The sequence below is a fragment of the Cryptotermes secundus genome, unplaced genomic scaffold, assembly GCF_002891405.2.
Source record: "Cryptotermes secundus unplaced genomic scaffold, Csec_1.0 scaffold318, whole genome shotgun sequence".
Lineage (NCBI taxonomy): Eukaryota > Metazoa > Arthropoda > Insecta > Blattodea > Kalotermitidae > Cryptotermes > Cryptotermes secundus.
Genome location: NW_019730108.1, coordinates 753,600 through 774,847, shown reverse-complemented (window position 1 = coordinate 774,847; position 21,248 = coordinate 753,600). Strand labels below are relative to the sequence as shown.

General features: G+C 38.2%; 2 protein-coding genes across 8 annotated transcripts; both read right to left on the bottom strand.

The window, feature by feature from the left end:
- Window positions 1–315: 315 nt before the first annotated feature.
- Window positions 316–16,690, bottom strand: LOC117282444 (zinc finger protein 436-like). 4 transcript variants are annotated; one of them, XM_033752114.1, is made up of 6 exons: window positions 16,603–16,690; window positions 15,842–15,920; window positions 7,019–7,147; window positions 6,294–6,398; window positions 4,956–5,047; window positions 316–1,672 (listed from the first exon to the last, which is right to left on the bottom strand). In XM_033752114.1, exons 3-6 carry the CDS (start codon window positions 7,139–7,141, stop codon window positions 808–810), a joined length of 1,185 nt encoding a protein of 394 aa, XP_033608005.1. In that variant the 5' UTR covers window positions 7,142–7,147; window positions 15,842–15,920; window positions 16,603–16,690; the 3' UTR covers window positions 316–807. The 4 variants fall into 4 exon arrangements, with proteins under 4 accessions (XP_033608005.1, XP_033608006.1, XP_033608004.1 ...); XM_033752115.1 differs by lacking the exons at window positions 15,842–15,920; window positions 16,603–16,690 and adding an exon at window positions 10,344–10,623; XM_033752113.1 differs by lacking the exons at window positions 15,842–15,920; window positions 16,603–16,690 and adding an exon at window positions 9,322–9,608.
- On the bottom strand, window positions 15,929–20,406 carry LOC111866100 (zinc finger protein 239). Of its 4 annotated transcripts, XM_023854692.2 has the most exons (6): window positions 19,899–20,406; window positions 19,344–19,536; window positions 18,974–19,105; window positions 18,816–18,888; window positions 18,618–18,691; window positions 17,384–17,400 (listed from the first exon to the last, which is right to left on the bottom strand). In XM_023854692.2, exons 2-5 carry the CDS (start codon window positions 19,461–19,463, stop codon window positions 18,633–18,635), a joined length of 384 nt encoding a protein of 127 aa, XP_023710460.1. In that variant the 5' UTR covers window positions 19,464–19,536; window positions 19,899–20,406; the 3' UTR covers window positions 17,384–17,400; window positions 18,618–18,632. The 4 variants fall into 4 exon arrangements, with proteins under 4 accessions (XP_023710457.1, XP_023710458.1, XP_023710459.1 ...); XM_023854689.2 differs by lacking the exon at window positions 18,816–18,888 and having other exon boundaries at window positions 15,929–17,400; window positions 19,899–20,392; XM_023854690.2 differs by lacking the exon at window positions 18,816–18,888 and having other exon boundaries at window positions 15,929–17,400; window positions 20,056–20,392.
- Window positions 20,407–21,248: the final 842 nt, after the last annotated feature.

The window sequence follows — 21,248 nt, the reverse complement described above, 5'->3', positions numbered from 1 at the left end:
AGATCAGTTGGACCGATTATGTGAGAAATGAAGAAGTGTTAATTAGAGTCAGTGAGCAGAGGAATATCCTACACGAAATAAGAAAACGGAAGGCTAATTGGATTGGTCATATTTTACGCAGAAACTGCCTTCTAAAAGAAGTTATCGAAGGAAAGCTAGAGGGGCAGATAGAAGTGACAAGAAGACGAGGAAGAAGATGTAAGAAGATGCTGGATGATCTTAGGGACAGAAGAGGATACTGTCATTTGAAGGAGAAAGCTCTAGATCGCATTAAGTGGAGGAATTGTTTTGGAAGAGAGTGTGGACCTGTCGTCTTGACAGATTACTGCTGCTGCTGCTGATGATGATGATGATATATTCCATCCTGTTTTTAATTTATGTTTAACACTTCTATGCTACAATCATATTTAAACCAACATTAATATTAAGCCATACAGCAGTTCAGATGGTAAATACCCTGCTTTGCACCACATAAGCTTCTCGTTCCCCAAGCACTTCATGAGAGTTACAGTACAGAAAGTGCTCATGGGACAGGTTTCTACTAATAATTATAATTTCACGTGTGTTCTATGGCAATGTATCATTATTAAGACTGGTACAAGAGACATAATTGAGACCATAATTCTAAGATACTCGAATCTGGCATACACATACTATAGTGATCCTTTACACATTTCCCTTGTATAATATACAGTTCAAAAGTCTAGAAGAAAATGTAGAAGTACTTAACACAGTATGAGTGTGCTCAAAGACTTCCTCAGCACACTGGGAAAATGTTCATAAAATCTTGCATTTCAGGTGATCATACTACTTCGATTTCTGTGCAAAGTGTCTGCGTCTGTGTCGGGAACACTCTCCACTTCTAAAGAATGATTTATTACATACGTCACATGTATATGGCTTTTCTCCAGTATGCATTCGGTAATGTTCCTTGAGATTTCCATTAGCAGAAAATTTCTTTAAACATACGTCACATTCATACGGTTTCTCTCCAGTGTGGCAGCGCATATGCCGCACAAGATCAGCAATGCGAGGGAACACTTTCAAACACGTTTCACATTTAATAGGGTTGTCACATGTGTGGATTCGTTTATGACAATTTAAGTCTCCTTTCCTTCTGAAATTCTTAAAACATACGTCACATTTGAATGGTTTCTCACCAGTGTGTATTCTATAATGTTGCTTTAGATAACCTCGGCCAGCGAATTGTTTATTACATATAACACATCCATATGGCTTTTCTCCAGAATGACTACGTTTGTGACCCATTAAATTTGAATGCTGGGAGAACACTTTACTGCAGAGGGTACACTTGTATGGTTTTTCCCCTGTATGAATACGATAGTGTTGCTTCAAGTTTCCTTTTTGTGCAAACTTCAGATCACACTTGTCACAACCGAAAGCCTTTTCTCCTGTATGGATGAACATATGTTGTTTCCTATTGTGATGGCTTGAAAAATGCTTATTACAAATTTCACATTTATAGATTCTACCTTTTCTGGTTTTACGAAAATTGCTTTTTTGTATTTCACTAGTTGTTAATTTAGAACTGTTCATGGAATTGCTATTCTCATTAGGAATATCAGTTTCCTTGCCAAGACAGTATTCAGGCTCTGAGGAAAGAGAATTCTCAGCAACAGGAACTTCTTGTTGACTCGTAAAACGTTTCACACTGTGAAAGGAAACCGTTAACAATATACAGAAGCTTTTTCTTATCCATTTCCCACTTCCTAACTCCATACAGTAACCAGAAACATTTCAATGTTTAATAGCATGCAGGTATCCTAGAGAAGCAAATGAAACCACTGTACAGCACTTAGATTCATGAGATTTCTTCCTATCTGATGGAATCTGGAAGAATTTCTTAAAATTTTTACAATTTCAATAAACATAACCATCATTTCCATTCCTAGCTTCAGAAATGTGCCATCATCAAGCTGGTAGGTCACTATAAACATTTCACTGGAATCGTCCATATCCATGTTCAGGACAGAAGAGTGTGGACATAACAGAGTAGCCTCCTCATACCCTAAAGATGAAGGCAGCAGATTCCTTTGACATGCTAACACTACACAACATTACATGAGAACATCACGTCTCAAATAATTAACTGAGTCCATAAAAAATCTCATTAGCAGTAATGACTACATTCATTAAAAGACTCCATCAAGAGTAAGATCATTTTCTCTTTATCCCTCCATGACAAAAATTAGAATTGTATACGTCCTTGCTTTATAAAATTTATAATCAGAAATTCCGAAGGGAATGTTATGTTTAAAAATTAGTAAAAAGGTTAGGCTATCCCTGTAACAGGCCATGAAGACCCATACGGTTGTGAGACATTGAGGCTTCCACATTTTCTCTAGACAATCGGCTCACAGATAGCAGTAATGTTGTCAGCCTTACGCGACGGCCACCCTTTACTCCCCAGGTAGATTCCTGGTTCTCATTTCTGTTAAGAGGCTGAGTCGACATCAGGGCCAGAATTTGGCTGGAAGGATTAGGTAAACTGAAAAAATCCACCTCATCGGGACTCAAACCCGTGACCTTCCAGCTTGTAGCACAGTGCCTCAACCCACTACGCTACCATGTGCCCCCTGTCTGAAATTGGTGAATAACCAAAGTTAGCATTATATAATGGACGTCATAAAACCACATACATGTACATGAATATTCCCCAAAGTTGTTAAAGGTTAATATAAATTCACATAACAAGAAATCTCAGAACATATACTGCCTTTAATTTTACACATCAAAGAAACTAGTAACAAATTTAAAAACTAATTTACAACTACAGTAAATCATAGTAATTTCCCGTACATGATCTGATCATAAAGTTTTGGAACTTTCGAAACAGTGAGCCAACTCAACGTTTCAGCAATGTTGGGTAAGTTGTGCTGCCTAGTGGCGTGCTTCCTAATTATCATCCTTTTATCTGAGTCATCCTGCTGGGATTAGTCATCACCCTACAGATATCTGATCTGGTGCATGTAGAGTGTGTCTTGCAATTGTCAAGACGGCTTATATTCATGAGCAGAGTATTAATGTTAAATCTTGCTTCAAACTAGAGAAAACGTTTTTGGAGACTCATGAAATGATGAAAAACGTTTACAGTGATCAGTGCATGAGCCATACATGTTGTTATGAATGGTTTAAGTGATTTAAGGATGGTTGGCAGTCAACACATGATGAGCCATGTTTGGGACAGCCCTTAATATCATGTGATGACGCTCATGTTGGGCAAGTTCGTGAAATCAGCCATTCCAATCGTTGTTTCACAATGAGGGAAATAGCAGAAGAATGTAACATATCGATAGAATCATCTCATGACATTCTAACGACAAAAATTAGAAATGCATCAGGTAGTTTCAAAATTTGTTCCCCAACTTCTGACACAGGATCAGAGAGACAGTCACGCTGCCATCTAACAGGAACTTCTGGATCATGCTATCAAGGATGAAAACTTTCTGAAAAGAATTATAACCAGCAATGAAACATGGTTTAAGGATACGATGTGGAAACAAAAATGCAGTTCTCACAATGCAGTGGGTACAATTTGCTGAGACCAAAAAAGGTGCAGCAGGTCAGGTCAAACATGAAAGTCATGCTGACGGACTTTTTTTTTCACATCGAGGGTGTTGCACATCATGAATTCTTACATCAGGTACAAACAGTAAATCACTGGTATTACCACAAAGTGCTGAAACATCTAAAAGAAAATGTCAGGATAAAAACAACTCCTGGTTCCTCCAGCATGACAATGCACCAGCTCACGCATCAATACTGATTCATGACATTTTGGCCAACACGAACACAACTGTGCTTCCTCAGCCACCCTGCTCACCTGACCCAACTCTGGCTGACTTTTCCTTATTTTCCAAACTGAAATCCACTTTGAAAGGAAAACAATTACAGATGATTCAAGAGATTATGGAAAATTCACAGATGGAGTTATGCGCGATCCTGAAAAGACATACCAGGACTGCTTCCAGAAGTGGCAATGGTGTTGGGAGCAGTCCATTAATGCAAGAGGGGAGTACTTTGAAGGCAATAAGGCTCACTCAGTTGCAGGCATGCCCTTAAAAAAATAGTTCTGTAACTTTTTGAACAGACCACATACACTGGATTCTTGATCATGTGAATAATGTAGTAACAGAAGACACAATTTCTTCACATAATTCATGACCGAAGTATCACATTCAAGAGCCACATGAAACTACTTGGTCTGGCAGAATTCTCAGAATATATAAATGATACAAAATATGAATCTTTTACATATAACCTAAAATCACACAGTCCACTGGAATCCTTCTCAAATAACAAAACATGATCAAACCAAATATACATACAATACAGGCCACAGTAGAATGGCTAATGTATCAGAATGCTGATCACTAACAGAGAACTCCAATATGCAAATATACATTCAACCTCAATGTATCTACTTGAATACAAACTGAGAAGTGAATAACATTATAACTAGGATTTGAAAGAAGAATGAAGATCCAGTAGCCAGACACGTCAGTAACAGGAAAAATGAAAAAGTATTCTTGTGCTTTCTGTGGCTCAACTTCACCCAGTGCATGACATTCAACTCTCCTTGATGCACTGTCTGTCCTAAGTACTTGGAAGTCATTCACAGAATAATGGAACAAAAGACTGAATTCAAAACAAGAGATTATATGTTGTGGTTTACAAAGTGGTGTTCCTGTTAACATCCTTGGGCATGGGTTGCCATTTCCTCCATGTCATGTGTGATCAAGTGAGATTTGCCAAAGCTCAAAAAGCTAATTCCTGAACTCCAGTGGGAAACTAGTAGCCAGCCCAAAATTTCTGGTCATCACTGGTGATGAAGCGATCATAGTTTCCTACCCTTGGCTGCACCTCCTTTATGATAACTTGAGAAATCATACAAAAATCAGCCATCAGGAATTACCAAAATAGACATCACTCACCTGCCCACACTCACTGCCGCTTCCGTTGCTGTTTCTTCTTCCACCTCCTTGTACTCTTCCTTGACTGTAACAAAATTCCATGGCTCCACCTCCTATAAAACAAACTTACTTACTACAAGGAACAAATCAAGCCAGCTTCAAATAAAACATCACCATGTACTTATCCATTCTGCAGAAATTATTAAAGGTTTCTTCCTGATCTGCTCTTGTTACAACTTCTTCGTTGGATGTGTCACAGGCCAGTGGATCAAAATGAAAATTACTTTCACATATCACAATCCCCACTGATTCTTTATCCAAGAGTAAACTAACTAATTGGCATTTATCCAATGGTCTGTCATCCGTTTAATTAACTTCTTGTAGCCAGTACCCAGTCATGGTCTTTGTATATTAAAATCAAAGTTCTAAAAATTCTGAATGCACCTAAAATATTCACTCACAATAATTGCACAGTATGAACTGTCATTCCTAGAACTTACATTTAGGTTAATTGACACTTTATATATTTGAATTTCCTTTTTCCAAACAGTATACAGTCATCCACTTGCAAGAAACCCTGAAATAATAATTATAAATAAAGTGATAACTTAAACATGAAAACAGAACTTGGCTGATGCAGAGATAATGGAGTTACAAAATATGCTGCAATTATTTCCATCTGACTACAGCCACTGGTCATCACATTCCATGTTCATGTACATTATTCTGCCAGATGACATTTGGAATCAGATTAAAGGAAACAGCACGAAGGCAGCCAGGCACCAGGTCAGTGTTGCAAACTACATGTCACCAAGTTTCATTTCATCAGTAAATTACTGCTTCACTTATAATTAATCTGTATGCACAAAACATTCCTTTACATTATTACTGAGGTCTGAAACAAAATTGTTAGCATGACTGGTGATACCTCCAATTCATCTAAGCTATGATATGATAACATTCCTTTCATTTCCATCATGGATATATATACATGGTAGAGTCATTAAGTTCGTGGATTGTGGTTTTATCGCATCATATTACAAGGTATTCACATAAACTTACGCAGATCCACATCGGCCCTCAAAATAGTTGCTGTTGGCCGCTATGCAAGTCTGCCAACGTTGATATAGCTGTCAAAAACACTGCTGAAACATATTGGCAGTAAATTCCTGTATGATGCTTTGCGGCCATTCTACCAACTTATTGACTCTGTGGTAGTATACGTATATAACTTTAGTGAAAGTTCTGAATTGTAATCATGTTGGGATTACAATGATTTGGCTTTCTGGGGAAAAACACTAGCATTACAAAATCACAGTTCAGTGGCAATGACAACAGCCAAACAGCATACAGACTTACCTTGCTTTCATTCTTCACTTCCATCAGCTGAGCTTCACTGAATGATGACATCAAGAAATGATCACTGTCCGAGTCTGATTCATCACTGTTTTCTTCAACGTTAAGCTGTAAAACAGACTGTCATTATAAGTTTCCTGGATTTCACAGGAATAATCATAAAGACTGTGGTCTTCTAGGCTGCGACTCTGTGTAGTCCTGTAGGCGGACACAACAGTTTCATACAAACAATTCCTCAGAATTCCACTTTATCATTCCTGGTTGTCCAGACATGGATCTTCCTCCCTCCAACCCCCACCAATAGTCCAGTGTAACAAAATATCCTACAATCCTGCCCATATGAACAGGACACATCTTCATCCTAATCACTAGTCGGGAGACTGAAAAATATGGTCATAAATCCTGTGCATCCTGAAACCAAGAATGACTGTGATGTCAAAAGTGAGAAGAAAGTTTCCAGACGAGAACGTAACCACATCAGACTTGAAGATGCAAGCAGCACGTTCCACTGGATGAGCTAATCTCAAACACCAAGACACTTCTTGGAGCTCTGTAAGACTAGCTGGGCAATGACTGAGTGCGGTCTTTCTAACAAATACATTAAGTAGGCAGTTCCTTCCATCTCTTGAACTGTGAATAAAAATATATCTGTGCTACATCTGAAATATACCACCAACAGAACTCTCTTGAATTAATTTAAACAATTTCATTTAAAAAAAGAAACTAACCTCTGCTTCACACTTCATTATTGGGATCGTCGTGGAAGTTCTGTCAACATTCTCCTCATCACTAATCAGCGATGTGGATTCAGCATCACTATGTGAATCCAACTCCGCTTTGATGTCACACATGGTGAGCTGTGAAACAACACACACAGAAACTTTCATCTCACAATTCACTCTGCAGCGAAAGGCTTCAAATACTTACACAAAAATTTTTATATGTTAAATTCCTGATAATTTAGTTTCAGTCTACCAATTATTTTTTGACTAAAAAAATAGTAACTGCTCTTGTTCAGTCTATATTAGAAAATGCAGCCATACACAGTGGTCACTAATTCAAATACTTCTCACCAGCTTTAGGTGCTGCTTGGCCAAACAAATACGACACTGATATTTTATCAAATTACAGGGAATAACTGTTACATTACTTTCAGCTTCAATGTCTTATGAGCTCACTCTCAAGTAAGTTTCAAAAACCCATCTACCTTGCATCTACCATCTCCCAACATGTTTTACAATGGGACTTGTGGTGCAATACGAGAATGTGTTATTTACACACAGACAGCTACAAGAATTTTATAAGACCTAGATGGGTTAAGTAATGAAAGGAATTCAAAAGACAAACTATTTTGTTCCACTGACTTAATGTTAAGGATGTTCAAAAGTTAATGCATTCACTTTTGCATCTACCTCCTGCAAGGCCTGATTATTTTAACATGCTGTAATACAGTTATACACACTTAAACCAAAAAATCAATTACATACTTCTTAGTTTCTACATATCTTGCCGTCTTACTACTACCATTTTTGCTAAAGGGTCATGACACTACTATCAACATCCCTACAATTTTCTAACAAGACGCCCTACAACTTCATTACCTACCCTCTTCACTTGACAATGACTTGAAATTCTGTCTACATCCTCTTCTTCTCCTCATTCAATAGCAATATCCAAACTAGTGGTCTTCAGCCAAAGTCCTGTTTGAAGAAAGCAGTCTTCTGGGATTTGGCACCGTGTATATGTGGTGTTAACCGACGTTTCGGAGGAACGTATCGCCCCCATCTTCAGGGTTGAAGAAAAAGTATAAGTAAATCTGCACGGTGTTGTCGCTTGCAGATTTACTTATACTTTTTCTTCAACCCTGAAGATGGGGGCGATACGTTCCTCCGAAACGTCGGTTAACACCACATATACACGGTGCCAAATCCCAGAAGACTGCTTTCTTCATAGTCACCGCCGTGAAAGCCTCAAATCTTACAAAGTCCTGTTTATTTGATTAATGAATTCGCCTGTCCTTCTGTATAGATGTGAAACTTGGTCTCTGACATTAATGGACGAATATAGACTGAGGGTGTTTGAGAACAGGGTGCTGAGGAGAATATTTGGACCGAAGAGAGATGAAGTGACAGGAGGTTGGAGAAAACTGCATAATGAGGAGCTTCACAACTTCTATTCTTCGCCAACTATAATTAGGATCACGTCAGGGAGAATGAAATGGGCGGGGCATGTAGCATGAATGGGGGGGAAGAGGAATGCATCTAGGATATTGGTGGGAAAGCCAAAAGGAAAGAGACCACTAGGAAGGCTAAGCCATAGGTAGATGGATAATATTAAAATGGATCTTAGAGAAAGAGGACAGGAAGGTATGGACTGCATTGATCTAAATCACAATAGAGACTAGTGAACGGCTTTTGTGAACATGGAAATGAACCTTCAGGGTACATAAAATGCTTTCAAGTTCTTGAGTAGCTGTACAATTGGCAGCATCTCAAGAATGGCTTAGCTCAATGAAGTTAATTAAATTACTGCTGTGTCCCTGATTTATAAGAGCTGGGATAGCGTAGTTGGCATAGCGACTGGCTATGGGCTGGATGACCAAGTGGCTGGAGTTCAAGTCCCAAATGGATCAAGAATTTTCTTCAAACCATCCAGAACGGCTCTGGGGTCCACCCAACCTCGTAGCCAACGGGTACCGGGGGCTCCTTCCCCGGGGGTAAAGCGATGGGGCATGAAACTGACCACACACCTACAACTAGTGCCAAGGTCAAGAAAATGTGGATTTAAACATCCACTCCCCCATATGCTTTCATGGGACACTGCTTAATTCAGCACAGGGACTTTATATTTTACCTTTACGCTGATCTACAATTGTTTGCCGGTTGCATTTTGCACCGTTAACAATGCACTCTACCAACTCAGTTGACATAAAACCAGGGCTTGAGGTGGGGCGGGATGGCATCCCGGTTCTTTTCTAAATGGCTTAAAAGCATCCCGTTCCTTCTTTGGCAATAAATACAATGTACAATACCTTTTTTGTTGTTGTTGTTGTTGTTGTTGTTATCTGTTTCATGGTTGTACAGGCTACTGTAATATGTTCGTAGGTCTTAGATGGAACACAGACTATATACATCACTCGGTATATTTTCATAATTTATGTCTATGAATTAAAAGGGGAAAACCATCCCGGTTCTATTTTCATTCCACCTCTTGACATGTACCATAATATCCAAACCCCAACAAAATCACCGCACACGATATAACAAAACAGACACTCACAAACCGGATATAATGCATGTTTCTATAAATAAAGGTAAATATAAGGCAAATGTTGTTTTAATATAATCTGAAAAAAAACTATACGTAATTAAATCCAACTCTATCATATATATATATGCACATTTGAAGGGCTGTTAAAATCAATGCAAATATGAAAGATAGTGTAACAGATGAGTCTGTTCTTACACAATAACCTGTTTTCATCATTAGGAAAACGTTGCAAAACCCTGTATGCATCTATGAGAGCTTATAATGTGCTTGCAAATAAATACTACATTAAACCTATACTCACTTGTACTACTAGACCTACGCCTTTTCTTGCGGCATAGTAATTTTCTACTGTATTAACACAATAACAGCATCCGCCTCCTGGATCGTTTGTCTCATATGCCAAGACGCCTAATTCTTCGCTCCAAACAACTAGCCTTTTTAAAAAGACTTGTACTCTTACTTCTTACATGAAGAAGTAAATTATGAAATCTGCATCACATTATTCTATCAAACCCTGGCCGATAAAACATAAATCTTCTCTTCCATAAATTTCGTCAGCTCCAACAAAGGAATGAATACTTTGAGGCATCTTTTCACCCACATGACGTGCAAATCACAATCATCTTATTTGTTTTACATTAAAATAAACTCGAAACAATGTACTACTACGAATATCTTGTGATCTTGCCAAAGCATTTGACTGTGCAAAGCACAACCTATTAACTATCGAAACTAAAATTTTATAGAATATGAGATATAGTATGCCAGTAGTTTAAATCTTACCTAAATAACACAGTGCAGAAGGTAGAAATTAAATCAGCCAATTCTAATTAAAATACTTGTTCACAATAAGGCATTATCATTTATAAAAGACGAGTCCATCCAATGTGACTATTTCAGTTTTCTCACTTGATGATTCACCTTTATCCTACGGGCATTTAAATTCCGATAAGGGCAGCGGTACGGAATTAATTTAAATACCCGCGATTAGAAATCCGTAAACTCTGTAGTCACTTACTAAATTTGCTCCTATTTCTGCAATTTCTGTGATAAACGAACGAAATAAACGCTGTTTTTTTCTCGAAAGAATATAGAATCAGATATTGTAATTTACAGATTGTATAAAACATGTTAAGATTTTTACACTGGCTCCAAATAAGAAATTCCCCAGTTTTGTTAATTTCTCTACAAGAATTCATAGGTTCTCGGAACGCTTGAATGCGGGCAGATGCATGACCACTTGTGCAAGTTGACAACACAGCGGAAGTTGTGTCTAAAGAGTTTATCATAGGCTAAATGACGCACTCCCCTTGGAATGAGGAGACTGGGCGACTGATATAAACTCAGTTTGTTACATCGCTCTCAGCTATACAATATGTTTACTGTTCTCACACAGTTCAAAGCTAGCTTTGTTTATGAAATTGCGTTGCCGTATCAACAGAGCGATAATAGAGCTTCGTTCCTGGAAGTTTTCAGTCGGAGGATTTCAAAGTTTGATCGCCGTGTCGTGTGGAATAGTCTAGCATATTTCAGCTCATCAACGACTCGGTACAGATTGCTGTACCGACAATTCTGAGAGTGATGTTGAAGGTAGCGAATCAGAAAGTTATTTCGAAGGAGACCCCATCATCTTCGTCGGCAACCTGGGGATCACCACACCAGCGTGGCACGAAGAGTGAATAATTATTCAGGTGGAGCTGTGGGCAAACTGTGGCAAACAGTTATAGCATCTGTTGTCGAACCTGGAAATGGACAAATAAGCTATTTTTCCATCTCCTTGATCTGAACAGTTACATCCTGTTGTCACACAGAGAATTTCGTCTCGCTCTTGTGCGGAACATGCTGGAAGGGGTCCACCTCGCCATCAACGGCCAGGGGTCGAACCCCTGCCGTTTTATGGGAGATATCTCGATTATAGAAGGCCAAACCACATCACTGGCCGACTTCCTCTACTTCGCAATTGAGGTGTCGTGTGTGCTTTTCGCGTGGGAAACGAAAGATCGTCCGGACAAAGTGCGTGAAGTGCGAAATCGGACTCTGCATTTCCGGATTTTTTTGAGAATTCCACACGAAGGCAACATTCCGGCAGATGACGCAGGTGGGAAGACAGACCCTCCATGCAGATGGTGGCCAAAAATTACATAAGTAGAACATCATTTTCTACGTTAAAATATTATTTTATATAACGTTCGCACGCGCGGACTGTGCGACCAGGAGTCGAACCCCTGCCGTTTAATCGGAGATATCTCGATTATAGAAGGCCAAACCACATCACTGGCCGACTTCCTCTACTTCGCAATTGAGGTGTCGTGTGTGCTTTTCGCGTGGGAAACGAAAGACCGTCCGGACAAAGTGCGTGAAGTGCGAAATCGGACTCTGCATTTCCGGATTTTTTTTAGAATTCCACACGAAGGCAACATTCCAGCAGATGATGCAGGTGGGAAGACAGTCACTCCATGCAGATGGTGGCCAAAAATTATATAAGTAGGACATTATTTTCTACCTTAAAAATGTATTTCAAATAACGTCCGCACGCGCGGACTGTGCGACCCAATATGGGGTCATTCGTACCGCTGACTAAACTTGTGCAACCCCATACGGGGTCTTTAGTCGTTTCTAGCCTTACATGTTTTGATCCATTTGGATTATCTTCAGAGGCACAAAACACTTTTTTGAAACCACTATCACAACAGGTGTCACAATGTTCCATCTATCACTCACAGTAGCCTTTCTGGTTATAGAAATATTTAAAGTTGTTTTAAAATTTTAAAACTTTGTTAAAAATTAAAATACATAAACCATACGGTTCATGTCAATAACCCCTGTCCTCTCTATTCAAGGTGGCCGATGTTGTGCCTCCTATGTAACTTGAGTAGGGGTTATTGACACGAACTGTATGGTTTATGTATTTTAATTTTTAACAAAGTTTTAAAACTTTAAAACAACTTTAAATATTTCTATAACCAGAGAGGCTACTGTGAGTGATTGAATTGAATTGAATTTATTTACATTCCGTAAATCCAGTACAGGTGAGACACCATAGGATATGGAACAAGTCAAGTTAGAATACATAGTAGCTATACAATAATACAGTAATATTGCAATTAAATGAGGTAAACTTATAATACTTATAATACACATTAAACAATGATCAAGAAATTTATCAAGATTTATAATGGACTAAAATAAAATAAAATTTCCATTAAGACATTCATTCATTACTCATTCCATTAATCAAGTGCGTCAAATTAAAATGCATATAAAAGAGACAATCAATAAAAAAGAGACAAATAAAACAGGATAATTACATAATTTGTAGTTTATGACATATTTCTATATCAGTTCATTTGTTGTCACAATCTATTGCGTACTTGGACTTTACATGTGTATTTGATATGACAACTGTTGTGATAGTGGTTTCAAAAAAGTGTTTGGTGCCTCTGAAGACGATCCAAATGGATCAAAACATGTAAGGCTAGTGAATCATGAAGTGAGAAAACTGAAATAGTCACATTGGATGGACTTGTCTTTTATAATTGTAACTGTTAGTGTGACGGACCAAAATGAAACAAATCAAATGAGGCATTATATCATGAAGTCCCACAAGATTTGGTACTTGGTCCCTTATGCCCTTATATATATATATGCGCCTGCAACTAGTCTCAGTCCAACCTGTTCTCTTTGCATTCTTGCACATCCAGAATTAGTCTATTTCAGAAGAGTATCATTAAAGATGTTTATGTCAACCTAAATATATGGTTTAAAGCTAACAAAATGGCACTAAATTCTGCTACAAAAAAAGACCTACATAATATTTCCTGCTATGGACAAAACATGAGTTTAAATATAGGTTGACACTACTTCAATTAAGGAAGTAGAAGCAGATACAGTCCTTGGCTTACAAATTTACAATAATTTAAACTGGTCAAAACACAATAAAATTTGCTACTATGGGCAAGATGTGCAAGTTTAAACATAGGTTGACAATAAATCAGTTAAAGTAGGTAAAAAATAAAATTCCTTGGCCTACAAATTTACAATAACTTAAATAGGATTAAATGCATTAAATATATAATTCCTAAGCTACGCTCTCCATGCTTGGCCATGAGGACAGTTGCATGACTCATGACAACAGGTACTTAAAGATTGGTTTACTTCACTTGCTTCCACTATATACTGTCACATTTGTCAATGTTCTTAGAAATTCAACAAACAGAAATAAAATATTTAACATCCAAAAGAAAATAATTAGGACAATGACAAGTAGTAAAACAGAGTTTACTGCAGGATATTATTTTAGAAATTTAAATATTTCCTCTTGCAAGTGAATACATATTCTACTTGATATCTCTCAGGCTGGAAATCTTGGAGAAACTTCAAAGAAATACATTATGATTGAAATTTGAACACAAGACATAAATATGAACTTCACATGCCAAATCCTCACTAAATATCAGGGTGAAGTATACTGTGGGAACATCCCAAATATTATCACAGCACCAGCACGCGCGCTAACCAATCAAATTGCATCCAACGTTCGCATTTATACAGCGCTTGCTGCTAGCCCGCATCCACATCATTATGCGCGCTAGCCAACCAGCGCTCAGCAAATTTTCGCTCTGCCATCACGCACTGTATAAAAGGCGGAGCACAAGCTCGCAAGTAATCAGTCAACGATTAGTCAACATCAGCCAGCACACTTCGTCCTCAGCACTCGGTCTTCGGAGTCTTCGGCTCTGCGCTGTGCCAGGAATGGCCGCCTCACCACTCCAACGGCATGCCCGACTCACTGGGCATCTGGTGTAGCTACTGCCTCTCCACTCCAGCGACCACACTCGATGACCAGACTTCCACCAGCAGCTGCCGCATGGCGATCAAGCAACCGCCACCATCTGCCGCCCTGCGATCAAGCAACCTCCAGCAACTGCCGCACTGCGATCAAGTGACATCCAGCAATGGCCGCACTGCAGCCAGTCAACTGACTAAGCTGCCTAAACACACCGCAGCCAACATCCCTTCCTACCGGCGCGCACCGTGCTACCTAACCGGTCAAGCATCTCAGGAACCAACGGTCCTTTTCAGGACCTACAAACTGTTCCGAAGAAGTGGGTTGTCATTGAAGTAACGACAAAAGCCCCACAATACCATATAGATATAAAGTTATTCAATAACCTTCCACCTACAATAAAAAGCTTAAATCATAATATAAGAGTAATCAAGCCTGCATTAAGAATTTTCCGCTGAACACATTCCTTCTACTCCATAGATGATTTTACCTTGATCAAAAAATTTAAGCATTATATATATATGTTTGTGAAATACATTCTATACTTGTAGCATGACATAATCTACATTCTTAGCTGTAGCCAAAAGAATAATCTAGGGAATCCAAATAAACTCAAGTCAAGTCAACAAAACTCAACTCTATCCTACTCTGCTCTTGAAATACATGATAATGTTGCATCACTATAAAAAAATACAGTCTATGTAAATCAGTAGTTGTTTAGTACTCTGTATGTGTGTTTGAAGAAGTGGTTTCTTATGAATAATATTCACATTAGAAAAAACCCTGACAAGAAACAACATGGTTCTACAATGACACACATCTCTAGTGGAGGTAACCTCGCTGTCCAATTCATGAAACCATGAACAGCATGCTGACAAAATCATTCATCCACTGTGGAAGAAAATATATTACTAAAATTTAAACCAGCTAGTTTTAAAAACATAAAAGAATAATTATAATTCCTTAGCCTTATTTTGTAAAATTATGAAGTTAAGTGCACTTATACCCATCAATTCAGTGCATCATCTTTCCCACTTTGTCCATTGGAAGACTGGTCATAAAACATTCACGAACAATAACCTCACATTCTCCAATTCTCTTCATTGGCAAATAGGTAAAGATAAAGCTGTCCATGCACTTAACTAATTAAGCACTATACCATGAAGGTGTATGGGGGAGTGGTTGTACAGATCCACATTTTCTTAACCTTGGCACTAGTTGGAGGTGAGTGGTAAGCTTCACGCACTGGCTGCTTTAACCTTTGGAAAGAGCCCCCATTACCCATTGGATAGGTTGGGTGGATCCCAGAGCCTGTCTGGATGACATGGAGAAGTGAAAATTCTTGCCCCACCAGGACTTCAACTGTGATTCGTCCGTCCTCCAGCCCGTAATCAGTCGCTATACCAATTGAGCTATTCCAGTTCCTCTTCATTGTCAAATATACAACAAAAATAAGTGTAAAAGGAACTGAATAACATAAGGTTTTAACACTAACCTTCTAAAGTCAAAAACAGAGTGCTGGGAAGAGACATAAAGAAGACAACAGTACATATGCGTTGTTTAAAAAAACTGGCCTGAAAAAGATAGTACACAGAAATTGGTACTAATTTGACAATATACATGTCACTCTTAAAGTCATTAACTGCATACCAACAAATATACATACTGCACACATCATTTGAAAAAAAAATGAAAGAGGTTATGAAGTGGGGACATACAGCTTTCCTTGTACATACTTATAATAACAACTTCATTTCCTTACTAAAAACATAAAACCAATTTAAAACTGGCATAAATACTCATGAAACATATTATTATACAACTGCATACTTATATTAATATACAATTCATGGACTCTGAAATAGCGTGTTGCTGCAGAATTGCTAAATCGCATGATAATTTATTTCTCTTATTATTATACCTACAGAATTAAATAACCGACTTGCTGCAGGTCCAGTACATGTTCCCAATCCTCATCTTTAACACACCTAACATTACCTTGCCATCCCCTTCTTTGTCCTTTGTTTTCTTTTTAAGAAGTTGCCCATGCCAAAAAACTATTTGAATTTGTCACTACCCTTCAGTCTGCTCAATAAATTCCAGTTTTAATACCCTAAAAATATTAATAAGCTTTCTAAATCAACAGTTCTTCATCACATAACATCCTCCACTCTCCATTTATTTAATCAACCTCTTAGATACAATCATCTCTAGAAAATGTCTCCTTACCACTTGCAATGTAAATTTCACACTCACTTTGAACAATTCCCATTTGTCTTGCGCACAATGAATACAGCAGTTTTGTCTACAGCCAATTTCAGTATTTTCCTTTGCTATGAAGTGGACAATGCCATATTTTGGTACTGTTGCTTAAGCAATTCACAACTAGAATCGTTATTTGTAACGTGGGATCTTCTGTGCTTTGCCAGAACTCCAAATCGTGAAAAAACTTTCAGGCAAATTTCACATTTGTAAGGCTTCTCTCCTGTGTGAGCACGGCTATGTATCACAACATTACAGCTATTTGAAAATTCTTTACCACATACTTCACACTTGAAAGGCTTCTCTCCTGTATGAATGCGAACGTGACAAGTAAGGGAACTTTTTTGAGAAAATGTTTTTGAACATATGTCACAAGCATAAGGCTTTTCACCAGTGTGCACTCGTCTGTGTCTTACCAGCACTCCATTTGTCGAAAACTGTTTGTTACATAGCTCACACCTGAACGGTCTCTCTCCCGCATGAATTAATAAGTGGGTCTTTAGGCTTCGTTTTTCTGTAAACTCTTTATTGCATACATCACAACTGAAGGTCTTTTCCCTAGTATGGGTATGTATATGTATCATCAAGTTACGACGGCGATGGAACTGTTTGTGGCACAAATGACATTTGTACAGTTTTATCTGTGTCACTGCACTATAGCCTCTTTCTTTACAGTTCTTCTCCTCTCTGGAATCTGCAATTAAACTCTCATTGTCTGTATGAACTCTTCTCCTGACACTACCTTCAAACTCTGTTGATAAAATCCTCTTTGCAACCGGCTCTTTCTGGTAACTGAAAACGTGAAAGAGAAAAAAGACTATAGTTCACTGTGTGCAATGATACGTGTCTGTCTGCACCTGAATGAAATCACCATAGCAAACGGTATCTGAACTGCTTCCTCCTCGACTCTATGATATGTAAGGGCATTTTGTTTGCATAAAACAAAACAAATAAATACAACTTTTTCCTATTCATTTTCAAAAAGACAGAATTAAATATACTGATAAAAAAAAACAGCTTCTCTTACTCCCAGCTGTAGCTTCAGTCCAGTGACTTTCAGAATTGAATAATCTGTCCGACGTGACATACAAAAAATATTACTGCTGTAGTATTAATTTAATAAACAACAATTCCTTCATATGTACCAAGTAAACTGGATTTACTTAATCTGGAAGTAGAGCACACCAGATCGTTCACCTCACAGACAAGTACAGACACATGTTAGAAATCTGAATAAACACTCTCCAATTTATATAATTTTAAAACATGCCTTACACTGTAAACATACCTGGGAGAGATGACAATTTTATACATACAATGATGTGTACATATGAACATCATTATGAGATCTGGGGGCTTTACAGCTGAGTGAGTGAGATCAGTTTTTTGGAATGTGACACCTTGTAGTGTGGCAGGTAGATTACTCTGAAATATTGGTACCTATGTAACAAACTACAGTCTCATATTCAAGATGACTGTAATCTTAACTAACACCGGTAACTGAAAGATGGCATCAGAAAATAGCACACTGTATTTATGTGCACTTTTAATCAATTTAAATAATTATTTCTTTTTAATTCGCTTAGTGGGGGGTGGGTCCAACTGGGTCCACTCGGCAGGATGGCCACTGACTGGCCTATTGTAGCCTGCCCCAGGTGATTATGATGATGGAAAATTTGGTGGAATGAAGACTGGCATGGGAAACCGAAGTACTTGGAGAAAACCCGCCCCAGCGCCACTTTGTCCACCACAAATCCCACTTGACCAGACCCAGGATCGAAACTGGGCCGCTGCAGTGGAAAGCCAGTGACTAACTGCTTGAGCTATAATGCAGCCTTATGTGCACTGTACTGACAGTGTAAGGATCATTTCAAGGTAAGGTGTGCAATTTTGATATATTAATCTGCTTAAAAACTTGTCATATGGGGATTTATGCTGCAAAAATTTGTATCTGCTGTATATGACTAATACAAATATAAATCACAAAACTTTTGTAAATTAGCATTTACCTATTAAAATGCAGTTTATGCTCCTCTGTAGCCAATTCCTCTAGCTTGACTGTGGCAACATTCCACGGTTCTTCCTGCCATGAATCAGACTTAATTAATATATCAATATCAATTAATATTGAAATGTACATTTTCAAACAATGCAAAAGAAACTGAAAATTAATCCTTTCACTGACAGCTTCCTAAATTACACATTACCTTTACAAAGCAGGTACATGTAGTAACACACAATGTTGGATGAGTCGAATACAGAAACCCACCTCAATGACTCCTGGAATTTATGAAATCCAAAATTCATCATGGTAATTTCAAATACTGAAAAATCTATTGACCATGAACATGAATGGTGCAATCACCTCTTTACTGTTTACTGAAACAAACGTGAACATTGCAGGCTGCTCCTCTTTTTTTGCATCTTCATTTGGTGATGATGCAGGCCATATTTCATCATCCGTGTCCGCTTCTCCTTTGATTATATGCAAGTCAATCTGTGAATCAGATAACAGTTTTCTTACATCATAATGCAAAGACTGTATGAGTTTTCTTACACTAAAGGTGAGGTACAAAATCATCACTTGATCAGCACCTGGCTAAAGATATCCTGTGAACACTGTGAATCTAGGTTATCTGCATTACCACACTTTTATAACTAAATACATAGTTCTAAAAATATGCATACACACACATGAAGCCATTCACACATCTTACAGTTATAACATGACTTACCTCTGCTTCACACTTCACTACTGGAATAACCACAGAAATCCTTTCATTTGCATCTTCACTGATTGGTGACTTTAACTCACTATCGTTGAGTGATTTGGATTCAATTTTAAATTCATCCATGATGAACTGTGTACCAATATGTCACCTAATACAACTCCTGTGTCACAGTATTTCCAAATTCAAGGTCCTTGTTCTATAAGAAATATCAAAGTTTAACGCATGCATCATCTTTTGTAATATTACCTACATTTTAAATATTTCACGAAGACATAACCAGAAGTGTAATCCTGGCATGTATAACATAGAACATACCGATCTTAATGCAACCTAACATCACCCGACCTAACCACAAAGGGGCACACACGAAGGGCTTATGAGCTATTCTGGAATGTAACTTCGTGGTAATGCATCACACACACAGATTTCTTGTGATTTCCAGTAACTTATCCAAAATTCCGCATTTCTCATTTCTGTTATAGGCGGTTCTTCGAGCCTGTCGTTGTGGTCAAGCATAACATGAGAAGTATACAGGAGGTGAGGCATAAATCTACTTACGTATTTTTAGTTTTTACTGTTTTTACTGAACGTCCAGGCACGTCATAAGTTTCTTGCTCCGGTCCCCTTCCACCAGTATTATCCGTACGGTAGGCTCGACAAATAAAAATTTACAAGACACTGCCTAAAAACGTCCTAGATATTAACAAAACCTTACCGTAATAAACTTGGAGATACACTCCTTACTTCCACCGCTCCTCCTCCTATGTTTTCACACCCAACCGTGCTAACTACCTAACTAAAGAACGATAGACCTAAGGTCGCGGTGCAAGGGCCGAGAAGGCCTACCCCTCATATATTCTATTCATTCTAACTACCTAAAAAAGGTCGCGGTGCAAGGACCGAGAAGGCCTACCCCTCATATATTCTATTCATTCTAACGATTCTAACTACCTAACTACCGCCTTGTTGATCAAACCCCACCTACGCGACGTACGCGACAATCCTCAGATCTTGGATTCGCGGTTCTCACACCGGTGATTATGAAGAGTATTTTATTGTGGGTCGTAATCCCGTGTAGGCTGGTGGCAGCACATTTCAGAGAATATATGGCCACCATATTTATGTCGAAAAGTACGCCAAGAAAGAACCTACTTATGCTGGTTTCTTGCATGGCGTATTTTTCAGCTGCCAAGGAGGAAATATATTCCTTCGAAACGTCGGACGGTTTCCAAACAACAGGGCATTACAAACCAAAAGACTGTACTCATAATCGCCCATAAACGTGTGAAAAATACACCTGGGGAAAACTGGGCCCCTAAAATAATAATTATAGTATAGAATTGACATTTGCAACAGTGTCAAATCAGTTTCATTCAAATCATGCATCTATCAAGCAACGAGCCATTCAGAATCACATAAAACAATTCTATAAATTATTTTTCAATACTTAGTTTTTGTATGCTAAAGCGGTGTCAACAATATACAGAATGTCTTGCATTAATTTATTCAATCCATGCTTGATGTTTGGGTCAGTACAAGATTTGGGTAAATTAATTTCATAAATAGCTTTAGCTTCCTGTCACTTGGAACCTTAATGTGTACTTTGGCCAACAGAATGTGACATGCTTGTTGTGTTTCTGTTAAGTGGTATGTCAGCTTCTGGGAACTGAATTCAAGGTATACTGAACCTGCAGTTTGCGTTGCATGCAGGTGTGGTAAAAACATCACTGGATTTATAAGTTTCTTGTATGATGCCCCCATTCAATGCTATATTTCATTTAAGTCAGACAAAATATTGGGAATGGACACATTGATCCACTGTTGACATGCAAGACATTGTCCTGAAGCTACTACATTAGTGCTAGTGCATAAATAAGGAAGAAATAGAAGATATAAATAGTAAAATTG

Excerpts from the sequence above, each read along its gene's own strand:
- LOC117282444 (XM_033752113.1), bottom strand. The coding sequence starts at position 9,441 with ATGAAAATATACCGAGTGATGTATATAGTCTGTGTTCCATCTAAGACC. Across the intron at positions 7,148-9,321 it reads CAACAACAACAACAAAAAAG|CTCACCATGTGTGACATCAA; the intron begins GTATTGTACATT and ends GTTGTTTCACAG. Across the intron at positions 5,048-6,293 it reads AAGTGAAGAATGAAAGCAAG|GAGGTGGAGCCATGGAATTT; the intron begins GTAAGTCTGTAT and ends TTTGTTTTATAG.
- LOC111866100 (XM_023854689.2), bottom strand. The coding sequence starts at position 19,463 with ATGGATGAATTTAAAATTGAATCCAAATCACTCAACGATAGTGAGTTA. Across the intron at positions 18,692-18,973 it reads TTTCAGTAAACAGTAAAGAG|GAAGAACCGTGGAATGTTGC; the intron begins GTGATTGCACCA and ends GATTCATGGCAG. Across the intron at positions 17,401-18,617 it reads CATAAACTGCATTTTAATAG|TTACCAGAAAGAGCCGGTTG; the intron begins GTAAATGCTAAT and ends TCACGTTTTCAG.